At 38.8% G+C, this 23733-nt stretch overlaps 1 protein-coding gene across 1 annotated transcript in view; it reads left to right on the top strand.

Annotated features, from left to right (window-relative positions):
* Positions 1-23733, top strand: part of KIAA0825 (KIAA0825 ortholog) — a 1109509-nt gene that overhangs the window by 441512 nt on the left and 644264 nt on the right. The window contains exon 15 of the mRNA XM_053701492.1: positions 3243-3455. Within this exon, the coding sequence (XP_053557467.1) occupies positions 3243-3455 (213 nt within the window). The remainder of the gene's footprint in view (positions 1-3242; positions 3456-23733) is intronic.

Genomic DNA, 23733 nt, shown 5'->3' with positions numbered 1-23733 from the left:
AGCTCTAGGACTTTGTAAAATATTAGGATATATAGCTTGTGCCCAAACAAATGTTGCTTGAGTAGGTAAGAAGCTGAGGAGCCTTCTTATAAAATAAAACTATTTTAATACTAATGTTCAATATATAATATTTGTGTTAGATAAAAATAAAGATCTTCTCACTTGCATATTATCTAACGATCAGCATATCGCTGTATCCATTATTTAATTTCTAAAGTAACTATACTCCATAGTTTTGGCCGCTGACATGAAGATCTAGTACCTAATAAAGGGCAATATACAATATGATCGGATCAGCTTGAGGTGTCTTGTAGAGGAGAAGGTGAACAGAGTGCAATAGCTTGTTTAGATGAGTATCATAAATAGGATTCCCATAGGTTCTTCTAAGAAAGCATCTTACTTAAGTCAGTCTAGGGCGAACTTCCCATATAGTAATGGTAGGTGAGCTAAAGATATCAGGGAACTGTTATATGAGCTTACTGAAAGATAAATAATAAGCATAAAAGGAGAGAAATCAAGAAAAGATTTTGAAGAAGATTAAACTTCAATGAACATTGATTAGACTAAGAGTTCTAGCCGACTCCAACTCTCAAAGCGTCAAGGATAATATCAGGTGAATAAGCATATATATATATATATATATATATATATATATATATATATACGAACAGATACTTTAATATAAACCTCACCATAATAATTGGCTAAGATATATTGTATTAACACCTCTCAAACTGACTCAGGTCACTCTTGTACTCTAAGAATAAAATAGGATACTAGAAAGGATCCCAACTAATATAAATGGTCACTTTTGGACCTATAAAAACTTATAAGGAAACGTAGAATACAAAATATGAAAATAATAAAAGAATGGAATGTAGGGGTTTTAGTTTGTAAAAATAATCCCCCCTAATCTGTAATGTATATAGTAAAGGGTTAACCTCAATCAAAAGACATAAATCTCTCTTGGCCCTCCTGAGGGCTTAAGTATTCTATATAGGGGAAAGCAAGGGATATGAAACACAAGGAACCCCTTTCTGTGTCTGTAAGGAAGGGGATAAAACTGAGCAACGTATCTGTTATTTAAGTATTTAGTGAGCAACATTATTAAGGAACACCGTCAGGTCACTTGTGTACCTTAGTTCTATAATATAAGTTATAGTACAACTGGGCTCTATACTTATTTAAGGTTGCAGACCTCTATGAAACTTAGACATGTCTAAAATCTTAATATTGCAGGCAATACAGGTAGAGACTGCATGAATAAACCTTCTGGGTGCTTATTAACAGTAGTTAGTTAGAAAAATTGCAAATGTATATTTAAATTTCCTAAGTGAGTAAAACCTAGAATAGTACCACTAGTTTCTTCATTGTAGACTATGGACAGGATCAAAACTTTGTAGGGAAGTTACAAATTTGAGAGAACAGGCTGAGCTAACAAGTGAGCAAATTACAATACTAGTGGAGCTCGTGTAAAGTAATTAGCAAGGTGAAAATGCATGTATTACATAAAAGGCTAGTAAGGAAGAAGAAATTAATAAGATTATGTGCTAAAAACATAACAAATTTCGCTGTAATGAGCCAAATTTACCAACTTAGATAAGTGTCCATAAATACTAACTATAGGAGTGGTTTACGGCTAATTGTTAGGTAGCTCATGATAATCTAGAGGACCCCCCATACATGGACAATGAGACTCTAGGTGAAATTATTGAGAGCTCACTCAACCAAAGGGGTTGGTCACTATGAGAGAGACTGGTGAACATAAGTGGCCTAATGACCTGTGACATGAAAATTAAAAACTGTACTTATCCCTTTCCACAAAAGTTATTATCCTAAATCAAGTATGTCCCTTGTAGCGAGTCGTCTTCTTACTGCTAGGCTTAGTGGGCCAGCAGATCTGGCATAACTATGCACTTTATTGCAAATGTCCTGCCAAATAGAATAGCATACTGCAAAAATAAGGGCATATCTCAGGCTGTCAGCCGTCATCATCAAGTAATATTGTCCTTTTTAAGCTATTCTTAGAAGAGTACGTGAAAAGTTTCTGGGTCTTAAAAAATTAGATAATGGTATCCCATGGAGTGAACATTTGCCGACTAGCCAACCCCAACTTTGTCAGCACCTCTATATGGGTGTCTCAGAAATGTGAATCTCCAGAACCGTATATAATGGAGAGAAAGCCTCTTGTAAAATGATCCTGCAGTCGGTAGGTCTGGGCACCCCTTCGCGACTACTAATGTGCAGGGCAGGAGCTGGGAAGACACTATTTTGAGCCGTGGGAGATTTCTAGTTGACCGGCTTTTCTCTTCTATCTCACTCGGAGGTGATGCGTGTTTTGTGGCTGCCATGTCGCCTGTTCTCTCTCCAACTCCTGCAGCTGCATGATACTGAGGGGAGAGTGATGCGCGGTCTGGCTCCCTAGCCTTTACCTCAGTATTAGCTTGCGCCAACCACTGCTGTAGCCCAGTCAGTGTTAAGCTCCGGTATTGCTTCAGGTTGCTTCAGGTTGGCCTGCAGGTAAGTCTTGGGAGATGTCCTGACTGAAGTTTACCCTAGTAGGGCAGCTGGAAACAGACCTCAGGGTATGTGTAAAAATCCACCCGTTGGAGGTCTAAGTAGGGTGTGTAGTAGTACTTGTCCTCGTTGAAGGATAGAGTTGAGTGGTAGTACCTCATTCATGACACACGGCATGAGCATTCAGAGCCCAAGAGTTGGTGGGTTAACAAAACAAAGTGGAGTCCAAATTTGAGTAGCAGTCCGCCACGTGGCATCTCTATCAGGTCTAAGCTAGTCGTGTTGTCTGAAACTCAGTCCTCGGAGTCCACCGGACACTTGAGGGAAGGGTCATTAAACTGGTATGTAATTAACACTCCGGTATAGTTATAAAATTCTAGAGAAAAAGTCCAAATTCCAAATGAAATACCGGAGCTCCATTAAAATGCGTCCTTCCACTGTGGCAGTAAGCTCCACCCCTCCTCAGAACTACTTTTTATATCCTACTGACATATGATTTTCACACAAAGTTATTTATTACAACTTTTTCTGTTTTATTATTTATAACGTCACATTTTAGACCAATACAGATATATGTTCTTCTTAGCTAATTTGTCATTGTCTAATATTTGCTGATCTTAATTGTAATGAGCTTGCTGTATTTTATTAGTAGTGTGTTATGTTTGGTGTACCAGATTAGTTTCTTAAAATGTAATAATGCCTGACAACTGTTTATATTTTGGCAGCTGATGCTGAAGTAAAATTTGTGCCTCCAGTGATCAGATACTTAAGAAGGATCCTTGTGAACTCAGTGACAGGGACATTGAAACAAATCACATCAGTCATTCATGATATTGAGCCAACTGAACACTTTAATATTCCTGAAAATTTACTGAGGGCCCTTCCAGAGAAATGGAACTTTGTACCAAGAGATGAAAAGCAAAAACAATCTGTGAAAAGTAAGTATCACATCTCTCTCTCTCTCTCTCTCTGGCTCGCTTTTTCTCTCTCTCTTGCTTGCGCTCTCTCTCGCTTTTTCTCTCTCTCTTTCTCTCTCTCTCTCTCTCTCTCTCTCTATCTCTCTATCTTTCTCACTCTCTCTATCTTTCTCACTCTCTCTCTCACACTCTCTCTCTCACTCTCTTTCTTTCTCTCTCTCTCTCTCTCTCTGTCTCTCTCTCTCTGTCTGTATCTCTCTCTCACATTCTCTCTTTCTCTATCTCTCTTTTTTTCTCTCTCTCTATTTCTTTCTCTCTCTCTTTGTCTCACTCTCTCACTCTCTCTTTTTCTTTCTCTCTCTCTCTCTCTCTCTCTTTGTCTCTCTCTCTCTGTCTTTCTCTCTCTCTCCCTCTCTCTTTCTATCTTTCTCTCTCTCGCTCTCTTCCTTTGTCTCTCTCACTCTCTCTCACTCACTCTCTCTCTCTCACACTCTCTCTCTCACTCTCTTTGTCTCACTCTCTCTCTCTCTCTTCATCTCTCTCCCTCTCCATCTCTCTTTTTTCTCAGTCTCCTCATCACAAAGGTGATACAATTATGTAAAGTGAAATAAAATTGCAACACGGAATTGCTTTATTGTCTGCTTCTGAGCCTACCTAGGTATGCTTTTCAATAAACAACCCAAAAAGAATAAAGTAAATTTGATAACAGAAGTAAATTAGGAAGTCTCTTAAAATAGCATGCTCTGTCTATAGGACAAGCTAGTGAACTTTGTTTAAATTAGAACATTAAAGAATTATATCTATGGAGAACTCCATAGATATAATTCTTGAATGTTCTAATTTAAAGCCACCCCTTTCTTTGGATTATGAGTGCTACATAGGTGTACATCACTATCAATCCTAGGATTGATATTTTTCTTTTCAGAACCAATTCAGTACACAGCACCTACGCCCTGCCAATAATATAGAGATTCTGATTTAGTTCAGACTATAATCTGTTATAGATAGGTAATCCAAAGCTCATCCTCCTAGTAGTGCCATTAGTACTGTTGTTTTTTAAATGTCCAGTATTTACCTATATTTTACTGGGCAACCAGGTTTATTGGTTTTGCTACAGGCAAGTTGTTTGTAATAAATAATCTCCTTAAGATGGTATTTAATTAAAGTGTATCTGAACTGTTGTAGATTTACTTTCTCTGCACAATTCTTCTCTTTACATCTAAATGAAGCATTTAAACTGGAGAGTACTATATTAGTAACATTGTCAGTAGTTGTTTTGTTTATGATCTTTGGTTCTGCACATACTGGTGTCAAGAGGAGATTTCTGTTCTACCATTTATCTATGACATATTTTTTATGATTCATGTTCTTAATACACTCTAATTTCATGTAAAAATAACTTTCTGTGCTGCAAAAACATCTTACAAACAACTACAACATTGTGTTGATTCTTCTTGTGTTGCAGAGAAAACAGTTTTCACAATTTACAGCAGTTATGTGTCTGGTTTTAGAGATGTAACAACGCCTAAATCAGTTATACCATCTCCTTACTATATCATGACTGTCCCAATGTTACCAGGTGTGATAAAGAATAATATTAGTAATAGCAATATCTGTTCTTCAGTCTTAACCTAATTGTGTTAATAAGAGTATAGAGTATGGAGCTCTATTGATAGTCCACTGTCAGGATTACTGAACCGAGCTAAGATTAGCGTGCAGTCTGGTATTACGAGTCCATTGTAAAACATAATAAACAGAGAATGTTTAGCGCATCCAGCATCTCTTTAGCGGGCCCTTTACTTTCCTAAAAACTTGTTAGATCTTTCCAAAAAAGTTGTGATACTTAAAGTGTTAGGGCTAACATGAATATATATCAAAATACATATAAATATATTAAAATAAAGTATTATACTTAGCTTTATGTTTACAGATACAAGTGTACATATGCATACATACGCACATATATACTTAGCAGTGGCGTATATAGGTTTTGGGCTGCCCTAGGCACTCAAAATTCTGCTGCCCCTATCCCCCTCCCCATCTAAAGTTTTAAATAATGCCAAAAAATGTGCGTTATTGCACTCTCCATAGCGCTTCCATTACGAGTTACTGAAAAACCTTGTTGTGCTGTGCGTTACGGTGCGTTAAGCTCCATAACGCACAAAAGCCAAGGGCTAAGTTTATGTGCTCGTGCACGCTTTCCCCCATAGACATCAATGGGTAGAAAGTGTTTTTTATTTGATCGTATTTGGCGGTGAAATGATGGCATGAAATATACCAAAATGGGCCTAGATCAATAATTTGGGTTGTACTACACTACACTAAAGCTAAAATTAAACCTAAAAGCCGTTCACTGCTGGGCATAATACACATGTGGTGTGCAGCGGCATTTAGCAGCCTTCTTATTACCAAAAAGCAACGCCAAAGCCATATATGTCTGCTATTTCTGAACAAAGGGGATCCCAGAAAGGTATTTGCAACCATTTATGCCATAATTGCATAAGTTGTTTGTAAATAAATTCAGCGAGAAACCTAAAGTTTGTGAAAAAATTTGTGAAAAAGTAAACAATTTCTTTTATTTGATCGCATTTGGCGGTGAAATGGTGGCATGAAATATACCAAAATGGGCCTAGATCAATACTTTGGGATGTCTTCTAAATAAAAATATATACATGTCAAGTGATATTCAGGGATTCCTGACAGATATCAGTGTTCCAATGTAACTAGCGCTAATTTTGAAAAAAAAGTGGTTTGGAAATAGCAAAGTGCTACTTGTATTTTTTGCCCTATAACTTGCAAAAAAAGCAAAGAACATGTGAACATTGGGTATTTCTAAACTCAAAATGTAGAAACTATTTAGAATAGGTGTTTTTTGGTGGTTGTAGATATGTAACATAAGATATGATGAAAATAATGGTATCTTTAGAAAGTCCATTTAATGGCGAGAAAAACGGTATAGAATATGTGTGGGTACAGTAAATGAGTAAGAGGAAAATTACAGCTAAACACAAACACTGCAGAAATGTAAAAATAGCCATTGTCATTAAGGGTAAGAAAATTGAAAAATGGTCCGGTCATTAAGGGGTTAAATATAGTTATGTTGTAATTTTTATTTAAAGTTAGGGGGTGTTTGGTTTAGGGGTTAATAGTTTAATTTATGTTTTACGGTGTGGGGGGCGCTGACGGTTTAGGGGTTAATAGGTTTATTTAGTGGCGGGGAGCAGCGGTTTAGGGGTTAATATATTTAAATGGTGTTGGTGATGTGGGTGGGTGGCAGATTAGGGGTTAATAAATTTAATATTGTGTTTGCGATGCGGGAGGGTGGCGGTTTAGGGGCTAATAGGTAGTTTATGGGTGTTAGTGTACCTTGTAACATTTTAGTTATGAGTTTTGTGAAACATTTTTGTTACACAAAATCCATAACTACTGCTTTTAGATGGCGGTATGGATCGTGTCGGATCTCACAACCTGTAATACGTGCGCTATGAAAATCCTGCACTCAAACGTAATTTGAGTGCAGAATGGACGTTGCGTTACAGGCTAAAATGCTTGCGGTATATCTATAGTATATTTCTCTTACAAGGTGTATCCAGTCCACGGATTCATCCTTACTTGTGGGATATTCTCATTCCCTACAGGAAGTGGCAAAGAGAGCACACAGCAAAGCTGTCCATATAGCTCCCCCTCTGGCTCCGCCCCCCCCAGTCATTCTCTTTGCCGCTCTAACAAGTAGCATCTCCATGGGAGTGGTAAACTGAATGTGGTGTAAATTTGTAGTTTTTATATCTTCAATCAAAAGTTTGTTATTTTTAAATAGTACCGGTTTGTGCTATTTACTCTCTGGCAGAAATATGATGAAGAATTCTGCTGAGAGGAAAATTATTTTAGCATGTTGTAACTAAAATCCACTGCTGTTCCCACATAGGACTGAGGAGTACCAGAAAACTTCAGTTGGGGGGAACAGTTTGCAGGCTTAACTGCTACAAGGTATGTTCAGTCATCTTTTTCTAGTCAAGACTTAGTAATGCTAGAAGACAAGAATTCCCATGTGGGGAAGGTAAGCCATATTCTGAGACTCAGTATAGAAGGAAGGCTTAACTAACAGGGCTAAAAGACTGGTGGACACTTTTAAAGGGCAATCGATTATTTTATAGAGAAAATATGATGATTGTACAAGTTTTTAACACTTTTGGAGTGTTTTTTTTGGGGTTTTTATTCCACATGGCAGAATTTTAGACACCTATAGAGGGTTTGAAAGGCCCCACAACTCCGGAGTGGAGAGGGAGGGGGCCTAATTTTCGCGCCTCAGTTGCGCAGTTCATATAGCAGACAGCTTCATGCAGCTTCACGTGGAGGGTCCAAAGAATACTGGAGGACTTCATAGAGGCTTTTTTCTATCAAATTAATCCCCAGGGGCAAGGTAGGGCCACAGCAGATTGCTGTGGCATGGTGCTGTAGTTTGCTATTCGGTTGTCAACTTTAGGTTGCTCCGGTTCGGGCATTAAGGGGTTAATTGACTTGAAAATTTCTGTGCAATCATACCAGAGCATTAATATAGTGTGGTTAAAATTTCTCAAATAGTTTTTTTCAATATTTGAGTGCTGTCTAAGTCTGTTTAACATGTCTGAGCCTACAGATAGACGTTGCTCTATGTGTTTAGTAGCCATGGTGGAACCCCCTTTACATTTGTGTTTTAAGTGTGCTAATGTGTCTAAGCATTTTAAAGATCACGATGTTTCACTTATAAATGTATCCCAAGATGATTCTTTAACAGAAGGTAATGAGGATAGCCCTCCTTCCTCTCCCCATGTGTCCACACCAGTTACGCCCGCACAATCGATGCCTAGTACCTCTAGCGCATTGGCCCCTATTACATTACAACAATTAGCAGCAGTCATGGATAATTCCCTTGCGGCATTTTTATCCAAACTGCCAGTTTTTCCTAAAAAGCGTGATAGCTCGGTTTTAAGAACAGAGTATGAGCAATCAGAAGCTTTGGAGGATTTATCTGTGGTACCCTCACAACACTCTGAAGTGTCGGTGAGGGATGGGCTGTCCGAGGGAGAAATTTCTGACACTGGAAAAGTTTCTCAGCGGGCAGATTCAGATTCCTTAGCGTTTAAATTTAAGCTGGAACACCTCCGCGTGCTGCTTAAGGAGGTATTAGCTACGCTGGATGATTGCGACCCCATGGTGGTCCCAGAGAAATTGTGTAAAATGGACAAATATCTAGAAGTCCCTGTATACACTGATGCGTTTCCGATCCCTAAGAGGGTAGCGGATATTGTGGATAGGGAGTGGGAGAGACCAGGTGTACCCTTTGTTCCCCCTCCTATCTTTAAGAAAATGTTCCCCATTACTGACCCTAGGCGGGACGCATGGCAGAAGGTTCCTAAGGTAGAGGGGGCAGTTTCAACACTAGCCAAGAGCACAACCATACCAATTGAAGACAGTTGTGCGTTCAAAGATCCTATGGATAACAAATTAGAAGGTTTACTAAAGAAAATATTCGTTCAACAAGGTTTCCTTCTCCAGCCTATTACCTGCATTATTCTGGTAACTACTGCAGTGGCTTTCTGGTTTGAGGCGCTGGAGGAATCGCTCCAGACTGAGACCTCATATGATGAAATTATGGATAGAATTAAGGCTCTAAAGCTGGCTAATTCTTTTATCACAGATGACGCCTTACAATTAGCTAAGTTAGCGGCGAAAAATTCTGGTTTCGCTATCATGGCGCGCAGAGCGCTTTGGCTTAAATCATGGTCAGCCGATGTGTCATCTAAGACAAAGCTACTGAATATTCCTTTCAAAGGGAAGACCCTTTTCGGGCCCGAGTTGAAAGAGATTATTTTGGATATCACTGGGGGAAAGGGCCATGCCCTCCCGCAAGACAGGCCTTTTAAGGCTAAAAACAAGGCTAATTTTCGTTCCTTTCGCAACTTCAGGAGCGGTCCTGCTTCAACCTCTGCGACCGCAAAGCAAGAGGGTAACTCTCCACAGCCCAAGGCAACCTGGAAGCCTTTGCAGGGCTGGAACAAGGGTAAACAGGCCAAGAAGCCTGCAGCTGCTACTAAGACAGCATGAAGGGGTAGCCCCCGATCCGGGACCGGATCCGGTAGGGGGCAGACTCTCTCTCTTTGCTCAGGCTTGGGCAAGAGATGTTCCCGATCCCTGGGCATTAGAGATAGTTGCTCAGGGATATCTTCTAGAATTCAAGGACTCTCCGCCAAGGGGAAGGTTCCACATTTCTCGTCTGTCTTCAGACACGACAAAGAAAGAGGCGTTCTTACGCTGTGTAGAAGATCTACTCAAGATGGGAGTGATATGTCCAGTCCCAACTACAGAACAAGGACTGGGATTTTACTCAAACCTGTTTGTGGTTCCCAAAAAGGAAGGAACTATCAGACCAATTCTGGATCTAAAAATTCTAAACAAATTCCTCAGAGTTCCATCCTTCAAGATGGAGACCATTCGGACAAGCATTACCAGTTCGTGGCCCTTCCCTTCGGGTTGGCCACCGCTCCAAGAATTTTCACAAAGGTGCTAGGGTCCATTCTGGCGGTCCTAAGACTGCGGGACATTGCAGTAGCACCCTATCTGGACGACATCTTAATACAGGCGTCGTCTTTTCTTAGAGCCAAGGCTCATACGGAAATTGTTCTGGCCTTTCTAAGGTCTCACGGGTGGAAAGTGAACACCGAAAAAAGTTCTCTGTCCCCACTCACAAGGGTTCCATTCCTGGGGACATTAATAGACTCGGTAGAAATGAAAATATTTCTGACGGAGGTCAGGAGGTTAAAGCTTCTCAGCACTTGCCGAGCTCTTCATTCCATTCCTCGGCCATCTGTAGCTCAGTGCATGGAGGTAATCGGATGAATGGTAGGAGCAATGGACGTAGTTCCTTTTGCTCAAATTCATCTCAGGCCACTGCAGTTGTGCATGCTCAAACAGTGGAATGGAGATTATGCAGATTTGTCTCCACAAATCCAACTGGACCAGAACACCAGAGATTCTCTTCTCTGGTGGTTGTCTCAGGATCACCTGTCTCAGGGAATGTACTTCCGCAGACCAGAGTGGATCATTGTAACGACCGACGCCAGTCTGATAGGCTGGGGCGTGGTCTGGGGCTCCCTGAAAGCTCAGGGCCTATGGTCTCGGGAAGAGTCTCTTCTCCCGATAAACATTTTGGAACTGAGAGCGATATTAAATACGCTCCAGGCATGGCCTCAGCTGGCGGCGGCCAAGTTCATCAGATTTCAGTCGGACAACATCACGACTGTAGCATACATCAATCAACAGGGAGGAAGAAAGAGTTCCTTAGCGATGAAGGAAGTAACCAAGATAATCAGATGGGCGGAGGATCACTCTTGTCACCTATCTGCAATTCACATCCCAGGAGTAGACAACTGAGAAGCGGATTTCCTAAGTCGTCAGACTTTTCACCCGGGGGAGTGGGAACTCCACCCGGAGGTATTTGCTCAGCTGATTCAGTGTTGGGGCATTCCGGAGTTGGATCTGATGGCGTCCCGTCAGAACACCAAACTTCCGCTTTACGGCTCCAGGTCCAGGGATCCCAAGGCGGCATTGATAGATGCTCTAGTAGCGCCTTGGTCCTTCATTCTGACCTATGTCTTCCCACCGTTTCCCCTTCTCCCTCAGCTGGTGGCCAGAATCAAACAGGAGAAGGCCTCGGTAATTCTGATAGCGCTTGCGTGGCCACGCAGGACTTGGTATGCAGACCTAGTGGACATGTCAGTTGTTCCACCATGGACACTGCCAATGAGGCAGGATCTTCTAATACAGGGTCCATTCAAGCATCCAAATCTAGCTTCTCTGAAGCTGACTGCCTGGAGATTGAACGCCTAATTCTATCCAAGCGTGGTTCTCTGAATCAGTCATAGATACTCTGATCCAAGCTAGAAAACCTGTCACCAGGAAAATTTACCATAAGATATGGCGGAAATATCTTTGTTGGTGGGAATCCAAGGGTTACTCGTGGAGTAAGATTAGGATTCCAAGGATATTGTCTTTTCTCCAAGAAGGATTGGAGAAAGGGTTATCAGCTAGTTCCTTAAAGGGGCAGATATCCGCTCTGTCTATCCTTTTACACAAGCGTCTGGCAGAAGTACCAGATGTTCAAGCGTTTACACAGGCGTTAGTCAGAATCAAGCATGTCTATAAACCTGTGGCTCCTCCATGGAGTCTAAATTTAGTTCTTTCAGTTCTTCACGGGGTTCCGTTTGAACCTTTACATTCCATAGATATTAAGTTATCTTGGAAAGTTTTGTTTTTGGTAGCTATTTCTTCTGCTCGAAGAGTTTCAGAATTGGCTGCTTTGCAGTGTAATTCACTCTATCTGGTGTTCCATGCAGATAAGGTAGTTTTACGTACCAAACCTGGTTTTCTTCCTAAGGTTGTTTCTAATAAGAACATTAACCAGGAAATCATGTTCCTTCTCTGTGTCCTAATCCAACTTCTAAGAAGGAATGGCTTTTAGACAATCTTGATGTGGTTCGTGCTTTAAAATTCTATTTACAAGCAACTAAGGATTTCAGACAAACATCATCCTTGTTTGTTGTCTATTCTGGTAAGAGGAGAGGTCAAAAAGCGACGGCTACCTCTCTTTCCTTCTGGTTGAAAAGCATCATCCGATTGGCTTATGAGACTGCTGAACAGCAGCCTCCTGAACGAATTACAGCTCATTCCACCAGAGCTGTGGCTTCCACTTGGGCCTTCAAGAACGAGGCTTCTGTTGAACAGATTTGTAAGGCAGCGACTTGGTCTTCACTGCATACTTTTGCCAAATTTTACAAATTCGATACTTTTGCTTCTTCGGAGGCTAAATTTGGGAGAAAGGTTTTGCAAGCAGTGGTGCCTTCCGTTTAGGTTACCTGTCTTGTTCCCTCCCTTCATCCGTGTCCTAATGCTTTGGTATTGGTATCCCACAAGTAAGGATGAATCCGTGGACTGGATACACCTTGTAAGAGAAAACAGAATTTATGCTTACCTGATAAATTACTTTCTCTTACGGTGTATCCAGTCCACGGCCCGCCCTGGTAATTAAGCCAGGTTAATATATTTGTTTAAACTACAGTCACCACTGCACCCTATGGTTTCTCCTTTTTCTCCTAACCGTCGGTCGAATGACTGGGGGGGCGGAGCCAGAGGGGGAGCTATATGGACAGCTTTGCTGTGTGCTCTCTTTGCCACTTCCTGTAAGGAATGAGAATATCCCACAAGTAAGGATGAATCCGTGGACTGGATACACCGTAAGAGAAAGTAATTTATCAGGTAAGCATAAATTCTGTTTTTTCAGCGTTAAAAGCTGTACTTCAAATCTCATAATCTAGCCGACTGTTAGTACCATTAAAAAAAAAAATTTGGAATGGACTTACTTTAAATAGCATTGTTTTTTACTCTTAAGATTTAATCCTAGCATTACCAGGGTAAACCTGACATTACCCAAGCGGCTGTGGGTAAAGTCCGATGTAACATGATACATTTTCTCAGAGTGCATCGAGTCACCGCATCAAACATATATACGATGCACTGTAATTTAACAGATCGTCACTATCTTTTTTTCCTCTGCCTGGGGGGTTAAAGTGGGGGGTGAAACCCTGATTGTAAACCTCATTCCCCAAGGGTCACTTGCGGGGGATGCCAGAGGATATTTGGGGTGCCTTCCTTGAACCCCCCAGGCAGAGGCAAAAAAATAGTGTAGATGGGAGAATTACATTACATCGGGCCTTACCCACAGTCGCTTGGGCAATGTCAGGTTTTCCCGGGTAATCCTAGGATTACCCGGATTTCTGACTTTACCCATAACATTAATATATATATATATATATGTGTGTGTATATATATATATATATATATATATATAATATGATACAAAGGGTTAACAGCGCTTATAGATATTCCTAAATATTGTATATAGTATGAGTCTCTGGAGAGAAATAAACAATATGTATATGTATATAGTCCACGGTTTGGAGAGCAAAGTGGTGAATCCAAGTGTAGTAGGAATGTATTAGATACCCTTACCAAAAATTACCCCAATCGTATGAGGTAAGTTTGCCACATTGGAGGATGTATCTGGTGGTGAATGAATCCTGGATGATATGATCTCTGTTCTGCAACTGCCTCTTGGAGTAGAAGGAAGTGTAGGTCCTTCTGTACTGGTCTCTCCTGGAAACCTCCTGTGCTTGTTGCCTCTTGGAGCTGAGCTTTGTTGTCTTGGTATGAACTTTCTTGTCCGTATGTGTACCCAAAAAGACAGAAAGAGCAGGGATAGTGTAATACCGTTTTTATTCAATAAAACTTTAAAATAGACATATATCACACTCACATTTTCTGACCTCAATGTTATGAGGTATATTTACAGCACACGGGGTTAAAGGTGATCTCTTATTAGATTCACAAGTTGTTGTGTCCCAGGCCAGTCAGAAATATATAGAGAGTCAATATCCCATACATATAATTAGAGTTAGTCTTGTCAAGCCAGTAAGTTTAGGCAATAAACAAATATTTTCTCCAATCTGTATTGCTTGTTCAATTAGTAGCATTAGTAGGATAGTCTGTTATAAATGCAGGTACATCCAGTATACCATATTTGTCAAGCCAGTAGTAATAACAGTTATGGTAGTTAGTATAGATGGAAAAATGCTGGAATACCCAGTGGATTAGATTAATCTCGATCTAACAGATCAGGCAGTGAGTATGAATAATGGCAAGTCATAAAATAATATATGCATATGAAGCAGGCACTAAAAACAAGTTGTTAAAAAACAATAATAAAATAGCTTAATATGGTATGGGATATTGACTCTCTATATATTTCTGACTGGCCTGGGACACAACAACTTGTTTATCTAATACCCGTGTGCTGTAAATATACCTCATAACATTGAGGTCAGAAAATGTGAGTGTGATATATGTCTATTTTAAAGTTTTATTGAATAAAAACGGTATTACACTATCCCTGCTCTTTCTGTCTTTTTGGGTACACATACGGACAAGAAAGTTCATACCAAGACAACAAAGCTCAGCTCCAAGAGGCAACAAGCACAGAAAGTTTCCAGGAGAGACCAGTACAGAAGGACCTACACTTCCTTCTACTCCAAGAGGCAGTTGCAGAACAGAGATCATATCATCCAGTATTCATTAACCACCAGATACATCCTCCAATGCGGCAAACTTACCTCATACGATTGGGGTAATTTTTGGTAAGGGTATCTAATACATTCCTACTACACTTGGATTCACCACTTTGCTCTCCAAACCGTGGACTATATACATATACATATTGTTTATTTCTCTCCAGAGACTCATACTATATACAATATTTAGGAATATATATAAGCGCTGTTAACCCTTTGTATCATATTTTCCAATACTTAACATAGACTTTGTCTACTGTTAAATATTTGTATCTAATAGTTGTCTTACTAGATCCTCATATCACTGACTAGCGCATTTATAGGAGCAACGCTTGTCTCCACTCAATCTCTTTGAGCGGGCACATTCTACTCACCCTTATACATATATATATATAAAGAAATACAATTTTCTTCTAAGTGAAGCACAATGCTTTTTAAAGTATTTCTTAACACACCTTCGACTTTGAAGCACCTTGGCATAGCGCACCTTCTAAGTCATGACTAAGGGCCTATAGTAGGCCCAAAACATTGTTTGTATACTTATGGACCCTGCACTGAATCAATAAAGGTTCTTATTTTTTAGTAAGGCTGGAACTCTAGTTTGTTTGTTTGACACCTATAAACCCTGCATACATGCCCACTGACCGCACAGATAGGCCCATTACCCCGTCACTCCCAACACGGTCCCACCCACAAAACAGCAATGGCCCCCTTAACCTTCTAAGGCTATATGATTGCTGATTAGCTCATTGGCTGTTTCCTCCTCAGGACCAACAGTACTCTGCAGCTGCTAAACGTAACTTTATCAATGTGTAACTTCTTTCCGCTGTGTAATTAACCCCTTTACACTATATTGTCTGTTTAAAAATGCTCAGTGAGTGAGACAATCCATTGTGGTTCCTGAGTGGATTTTATTTAAGCATTTAATCCTTTGTGGGAGATAAAACATAGTTATCTGCGATCATTTTATTACTTCACCAACATGTCCTTTTAAGTAATCTTAGATCAAAATTCATCTCTCATCTCTCATTCTATCTCTGCAAAAATAAAAATAAAAAAAGTAGAATGAGAGGTGGTTCTAGACCACAAAATATTGGAGTGTAAAACGTTGATGGCAAATTAAATGTTAATTTATTTGCAGGGGGAACTGGGTAGGACTTACTTTCTACCACTTATTTCTATTACTCAGCCGGCACCTTTGAGTTTTGGGGTGCCAAAGTTTTGAATATGGGTGCACATCACACCGCAGCTCCCTTTTAGAACCCCTCCTACTCTAGAAACACCATTGAATCCATTCACCAAGTACCAAAACTTAATTCATGAGCAGAAACTACAAAGTGTCACAACGTTGCATAACAGATATCACCATTCCTCAGATTGTTTTAGTAACCTCCTTATCGGTCTCAACAGCTTATTTGCCAACATAGAATTTAACATTAGGAAACAGTGTTTCCCAGAGTAAGGTTAGGAATAAGAGAGAGAGCATAAAGCTTCTGATGACTATTTATAATCCTGGTTACAGTATATAACAAACAATGTAGAATTTGTATAGAATTGGCTTTAAAACAACCAATTTTTCTTAGATGATTACTAAGGAAAGAATGGTCAAATCAACCTATGGATTTGTTTGTAACATTGATATCATATAATAAACTCGATGAATATGATGTAAATTACATTATAATCAAAATATAAATTGAGAAAACAAAATGAATATTGGATAACTGGGTCTGCTTCCCCTGTTCTTATGGAACCATCTAGTTAATCAAGAGAAGAAAGACAATCTACAGTTAAATGTGCTTCATAATAATGGTGAGATAAAGGTATATAAGAAGGTTGCCTTAAAGGGACAGTGCACACCAATTTTCATATAACTGCATGTAATATTATCAGGTTATTATTATCAGGTATTTGTAGAGCGCCAACAGATTCTGCAGCGCTGTAAACATAGTCGGTGTACAGGATAGCTTTTGTAGGGGTCAAGTGGGTAGAGGGCCCTGCCAAGAGTAATAGACACTACTATAAAGAAGAATATGCACAGATCCTGATATAAAAATCCAGTATAAAAACTTTTAAAGGCTTATTTAGAGGCTCCGAGTTTAGCACTGTTGATGAGGTTAGGCTTGGACACCCACTGAAAGGGGCTGGGAATGCAGGAAGAGCAGATCCCCCCATGACCGCATATGAAAAAACATATTATACAAACAGGAGCAAGCAGGAATATGTAGACTTCAGTCTAAATCTGATACTTTAAGTCTTTGTTAGGAGTCTGAAAATCAGCACATTATTAAAAAAATAAGCAAAACTATTAATTTTTACAAAAACACTCTCAGATGGGCTATATGAACGGATCATCTACAAAAGATTTATGCAAAGAAAAATCTAGTAACATTTTAAAACTGCCGTTATCCTGACCACTATTGAGTCACTTCTGAAACCTGTGATGAAGCTCTTTTTATTATTTTTATGGGTAACCAATTTTACCCAAAATCTAAAAGGTTTTTCATTGGAAAATTTGAAAATAACTATTGCTTGCAGAAATACAAAAAATTTGTAATTTTCTAAAGCAAACAAGTCATTTAACCACCAGCATGTCAGTCCTTATTTCCTACATGCTGCAATCGAACACTTTCTGCACATTTAGCATTCATTTCCTTTCCTCAAAACATCAAATATTTAGGATTCTATACCTGTTGTTTTCAATAAAGTTTGTAATTGAAAACTGTAAGATAAAATGTAATCTTTGGGTTTTATACACTGACTAAGAAGATAAAAAACAAAACAATGCTCACCATGTTCTGTCATTTATGTGGTTACCTGCACATTTCTATGTGCTAGGAGAATCAAAGACCCTATGTGTTCAGCTCTGAACGTAATTAGCCATTTTGACAATCTGTTGGGTAGACAGGGGGCTACTCATTTGAAAGATAAGAATTACCTTTTTCAACTCAGTGGCCTTAATTGCTGCTGTGTATTGTGTTGGGCAAGAGAAGGGCTAACTCACCCCTGTGATTTTGATCCATATACAGTACATATAGCTCTGTCAAGATCTGTGTCCTTTCCTCTTTTTAAAGATGCTTTATTACAACTCTTTTAAGGGGATGTTTAGGGCCCTTTTTAAACTTCAAAATGACATAGTAGATAGGTGATAGTCTTTGGTAAAACAAGCTAGTTAGATGGACCTTAACCCCTTAAGGACACGGCCATTTTTTCAATTTCTTTCCCTGAAGGACCAGGGCTATTTTTAAATTTCTGCGGTGCGGTGTTTGTGTTTAGCTGTAATTTTCCTCTTACTCATTTACTGTACCCATATTATATACCGTTTTTCTCGCCATTAAATGGACTTTCTAAATATACCATTATTTTCATCATATCTTATCATTTACTTTAAAAAAATGATAAAATATTAGGAAAAAATGGAAAAAAACACACTTTTTCTAACTTTGACCCCCACAATCTGTTACACATCTACAACCACCAAAAAACACCCATGCTAAATAGTTTGTAAATTTTGTCCTGAGTTTAGAAATACCCAACGTTTACATGTTCTTTGTTTTTTTTTGCAAGTTATAGGGCCATAAATACAAATAGCACTTTGCTATTTCTAAACCATTATTTTTCAAAATTAGCGCTAGTTACATTGGGACACTGATATCTGTCAGGAATCCCTGATTAACCCTTGACATGTATATATTTTTTTTTAGAAGACATCCCAAAGTATTGATCTAGGTCCATTTTGGTATATTTCATGCCACCATTTCACCACCAAATGCAATCAAATAAAAAAAATTGTTCACTTTTTCCCAAATATTTTCACAAACTTTAGGTTTCTCACTGAAATTATTTACAAACAACTAGTGCAATTATGGCATAAATGGTTGTAAATGCTTCTCTGGGATCCCCTTTGTTCAAAAATAGCAGAAATATATGACTTTGGCGTTGCTTTTTGGTAATTAGAAGGCCGCTAAATGCCACTGCGCATCACACGTGTATTATGCCCAGCAGTGAAGGGGTTAATTAGGGAGCATGTAGGGAGCATCTAGGGTTAATTTTAGCTTTAGTGTAGTGTAGTAGACAACCCCAAGTATTGATCTAGGCCCATCTTGGTATATTTCATGCTACCATTTCACCGCTAAATGCGATCAAATTAAAAAAAACTTAACATTTTTCACAATTTTAGGTTTCTCATTGAAATTATTTACAAACAACTTTTGCAAGTATGGCATAAATGATTGTAAATGCTTCTCTGGGATCCCCTTTGTTCAGAAATAGCAGACATATATGTCTTTGGCGTTGCTTTTTGGTAATTATAAGGCCGCTAAATGCCGCTGCGCACCACACGTGTATTATGCCCAGCAGTGCAGGGGTTAATTAGGTCATTTGTAGGGAGCTTGCAGGGTTAATTTTAGCTTTAGCGTAGAGATCAGCCTCCCACCTGACACATCACACCCCAGGATCCCTCCCAAATAGCTCTCTTCCCTCCCCCATCCCACAATTATCCCCGCCATCTTAAGTACTGGCAGAAAGTCTGCCAGTACTAAAATAAAAGGTATATTTAAAATTTAAAAAAAAGTTGTAAAGCATATTTACATATGCAGCTGTGTAGGATCCCCCCTTAGCCCCCAACCTCCCTGATCCCCCCCCAAACAGCTCTCTAACCCTCCACCTCTACCTTACTGGGAGCCATCTTGGGTACTGGCAGCTGTCTGCCAGTACCCTGTTTGCAAATACAAATGGGGTTTTTTTTAGGTTTTTTTTTATTTTTTTCCCCCCATTTTTTCTGTAGTGTAGCTTACCCCCCCCCCCCCACAGACAAATCCCCCACCCGCTCCCAGATCCCTTAGATTTATTTTTGTTGGGGATTGTATCCCCCCTTACTGCCAGTCTTATATAATTATTTTGCTGTAGTGTAGCGGTTCCCACCCGCTCTCTCCCCGTGCATGCGCCCACCCACCGGCCCCCGTGCACGTGCGTGCTCCCGTGCGCGCGCCCAACAACCCCGCCCCCGATCCCGCCCCCCTCTCTCTTCAATTTGTCACCGATGGCCGCCCACCCGCCTCCCACGGTCAGCTCCCACCCACCAACTATTGCGGCCGTCGATGCCGGTGCAGAGAGGGCCACAGAGTGGCTCTCTCTGCATCGGATGGGGGAAAAATGTTATTGCAGGATGCCTCAATATCGAGGCATCACTGCAATAACCGTAAAGCGGCTGGAAGCGATCAGGATCGTACCCAAAGTCGTACAGGGTACGTCGCTGGTCTTTAAAGACCAGGTTCTGTGCGACGTACCCTGTACGACTCGTGTCGTTAAGGGGTTAAACCCTTCATTTAACAGAGGGTAATCCCCAATTGGTTGCATACACTAAATGAAAGAAGAGGCTTACTTTTCTTTTGGTCTTTAAAGAGATTCTGAACCCCATTTTTTTGTTTCATGATACAGATAGAGCATGCAATTTTAAGCAACTTTCTAATTTACCCCTATTATCAATTTTTCTTTGTTCTCTTCTTATCTTTATTTGAAATAGCAGGAATGTAAAGCGTATGAGCTGGCCCATTTTTGGTTCAACACCCTGGGTAGTGCTTGCTGATTGGTGACTACATTTAGCTACCAATCAGCAAGCGCTACCCAGGTGCTGATCCAAAGATGGGCCGGCTTGTAAGCTTGCATTCCTGCTTTTTTCAAATAGATACCAAGAGAACGAAGAAAAATTGATAATAGGAGTAAATTAGAAAGGTGCTTGTAATTGCTTCTCTATCTGTATCATGAACGAAAAAGTTTGGATTCAGTATCCCTTTAACTGAATTACAAAGTTTAATGTTGTGCGTGTGTATATGTGTGCATATATGTGTGTATGTATATATATATATATATATATATATATATATATATATATATATATATTAAATTACAAATTCACAGTGAAAGAATGGAGAATGGAATCTCACAGTAAGAGTAAAATATACGGTAAAAGTGAATTAAACACACCTATGTTAAGTGTAAAATATAAAATCAGTGGTGGTTATAATATAAATCACAGAATAATGATACTTCTGCTGATAACCACCAACTAAAAACAACTGTGCTTGATAAGCCTCTATTATAATAGTCACCAATTTGAGGCCACTATGTGTGGTGCTGTATCAGTATCAAGTCCCAGAGAGTTCTTTTTCATTTGTGATTTGTGTTTTTTTGGTAATGGTAGAGGTGCTGCTCGAGTTAAAAACGTGTCATGGATGTTCCTCTTAGATGCTTGGCATCTGTGGATATAGAAAACAAGCGCAACCCAGATTCAAGGTAGTAGATACATTTTATTATAAAATCTCAATGCACATATATATGCACTTACAAGAGGGAAGTAAAAATATGCCTTATAATAAGATCCTCTGCTTTGTCTGACCACTGCTGATGTCCGTGATCCAATTCAAGCTCTCTGATGACACATACCGTCCGCAGGCACAAGAATCCGCCTGAATGGGGCAAAGGAGAATATACTTCTCCTCCAACTGGTTAAGAGGAGTTAGAGGAGCCAGTTTTAAAGTAGAATAAAACAAAGTCTTTATTTAAATAAACTATAAAATCCAAAGAACCATTTGTAATACAATCAGTCAAATTAATCCATTGTGTTTGGAGGCTACAGGATGAATCAAGTATGTTTGGTGTTTCAGTATTTAAGCCACTAATATATTTGTATAAAGATATATCTACATATTACTATCAGGCTAATATTTACTAATATATTTGTATAAAGATATATCTACATATTACTATCAGGCTAATATTTACTAATATATTTGATTAAAGATATATCTACATATTACTATCAGACTAATATTTACTAATATATTTGTTTAAAGATATATCTACATATTACTATCAGACTAATATTTACCAATATATTTGTATAAAGATATATCTACATATTACTATCAGGCTAATATTTACTAATATATTTGTATAAAGATATATCTACATATTACTATCAGGCTAATATTTACTAATATATTTGTTTAAAGATATATCTACATATTACTATCAGGCTAATATTTACTAATATATTTGTTTAAAGATATATCTACATATTACTATCAGACTAATATTAATATTTACTAATATATTTGTTTAACGATATATCTACATATTACTATCAGACTAATATTTACTAATATATTTGTTTAAAGATATATCTACATATTACTATCAGACTAATATTTACTAATATATTTGTTTAACGATATATCTACATATTACTATCAGACTAATATTTACTAATATATTTGTTTAAAGATATATCTACATATTACTATCAGGCTAATCTTTCCTTTGAGTACATCCTTCTATCTAGCATTTATTTAGTGGATGATTCCCCTTTAATACCTGTACCTATCGCTATATATCTTCTATGTGTTAGCAGTGTAGAGTAGGCATGCTACTGATAACGGTTCAGCTGATATGAACAAAAGCGCTTATACTGGCAATAACTCACTACCAAGGACTTGTAAAGGGACTTGAACCCCAATTTTTTTCTTTTTTGACTCAGATGGAACCATTTTAAAAAACTTTCCAAAATGATCTAATTTGCTTCATACTCTTGGTATCCTTTGTTGAAAGAGCAGCAATGTAGTATTGGGAGCTACCTGAAAGCCAATGACAAGAGGTATATACTGTATGTGCAGCCATTAATAAGCAGCTTTTAAGCCCACCTAGGTATATTTTCAACAAAGGATACAAAGAGAATGACGCAAATAAGATAAGAAATAAAATGGAAAGTTATTTAAAATTGCATGTTCTTTATAAATGATGAAATAAGATTTCTGGGTTTCATGTCCCTTTAATATATATAGGATCCTTGTGGTCTTGAGTATAGACAGTACTGTGCATGGATAATATTAGGTTAGTTGGTTGAAGGGGTCTTTTTTATCTAGGAAAACTGATGCAGAAATCGTGAGATTCTTTATACCTCATCTGTTCACCCTTGTTAAAAAAAATCCACATTCAATAAAACGTGTACATTCTAGCATCTCTAAGTTTTGATCTCATAACGCTTATGTAAATGTGTTATAGGGAAGCGCAAATAAAGTTAATCATGGTAAGAAAATACATTCTAGCTTAAAATAGTGAAACAATTACCTGCAATAAATGGCAAGGGCCTCTAGTTATCAAGCTCCGTACGTACCTGCCATCGCCGGCCCCAATACGCCCGCCTAAGCTAGCCTCACATCGCCGCCGCGGACCTGAATACGTTCGCCAAAGTTATCAAAAAAGCTGTCAAAAAGCCGCGCACCAAGTACGGGGCGATGAGCAGCGGACTGTGATAGTTATCACTCATCTGATCTCGCTGCTCTTCGGCTTTTCTACAGCTTTATTGATAAGCTGGCACTAAGCACTCACACTATACTATACTGTTCTACCCCATATACCGGCGCCCCTGGAGCCCCCCACAACTAAATAAAGTTATTAACCCCTAAACCGCCGCTCCTAGACCCTGCCGCAACTATATTAAACATGTTAACCCCTAAACTGCCGCTTCCGGAGCCCACCGCCACTTACATAATACCCATTAACCCCTATCCTGCCCCCCCCTATACCGCCGCCACCTATAATAAATTTATTAACCCATATCCTACGGATCCCGTACCCACCGCAACTAAATAAATTGTTTAACCCCTAAACCGCCGCTCCCAGACCTCGCCGCCACCTATAATAAATTTATTAACCCCTATCCTTCCCCCCTATACCGCCACCATCTATATTAAACTAATTAACCCCTAAACCTAAGTCTAACACTAACCCTAACACCCCCCTAACTTAAATATTATTTTAATAAATCTAAATGAAAATTACTCTTATTAACTAAATCAATCCTATTTAAAACTAAATACTTACCTATAAAATAAACCCTAATATAGCTACAATATAACTAATAATTATATTGTAGCTATTTTAGGATTTATTTTTATTTTACAGGCAAATTTAAATTTATTTTAAATAGGTAGAATAGCTATTAAATAGTTATTAACTATTTAATAGCTACCTAGATAAAATAAAAACAAATTTAAGTTACCTGTAAAATTAATTACATTGTAGCTATCTTAGGGTTTATTTTACAGGTAAGTATTTAGTTTTAAATAGGAATAATTTAT

Source organism: Bombina bombina, chromosome 2, assembly GCF_027579735.1.
Source record: "Bombina bombina isolate aBomBom1 chromosome 2, aBomBom1.pri, whole genome shotgun sequence".
NCBI lineage: Eukaryota > Metazoa > Chordata > Amphibia > Anura > Bombinatoridae > Bombina > Bombina bombina.
Note: the sequence above shows the minus strand (reverse complement) of the source record. Positions and strands in the feature narration are given on the sequence as shown.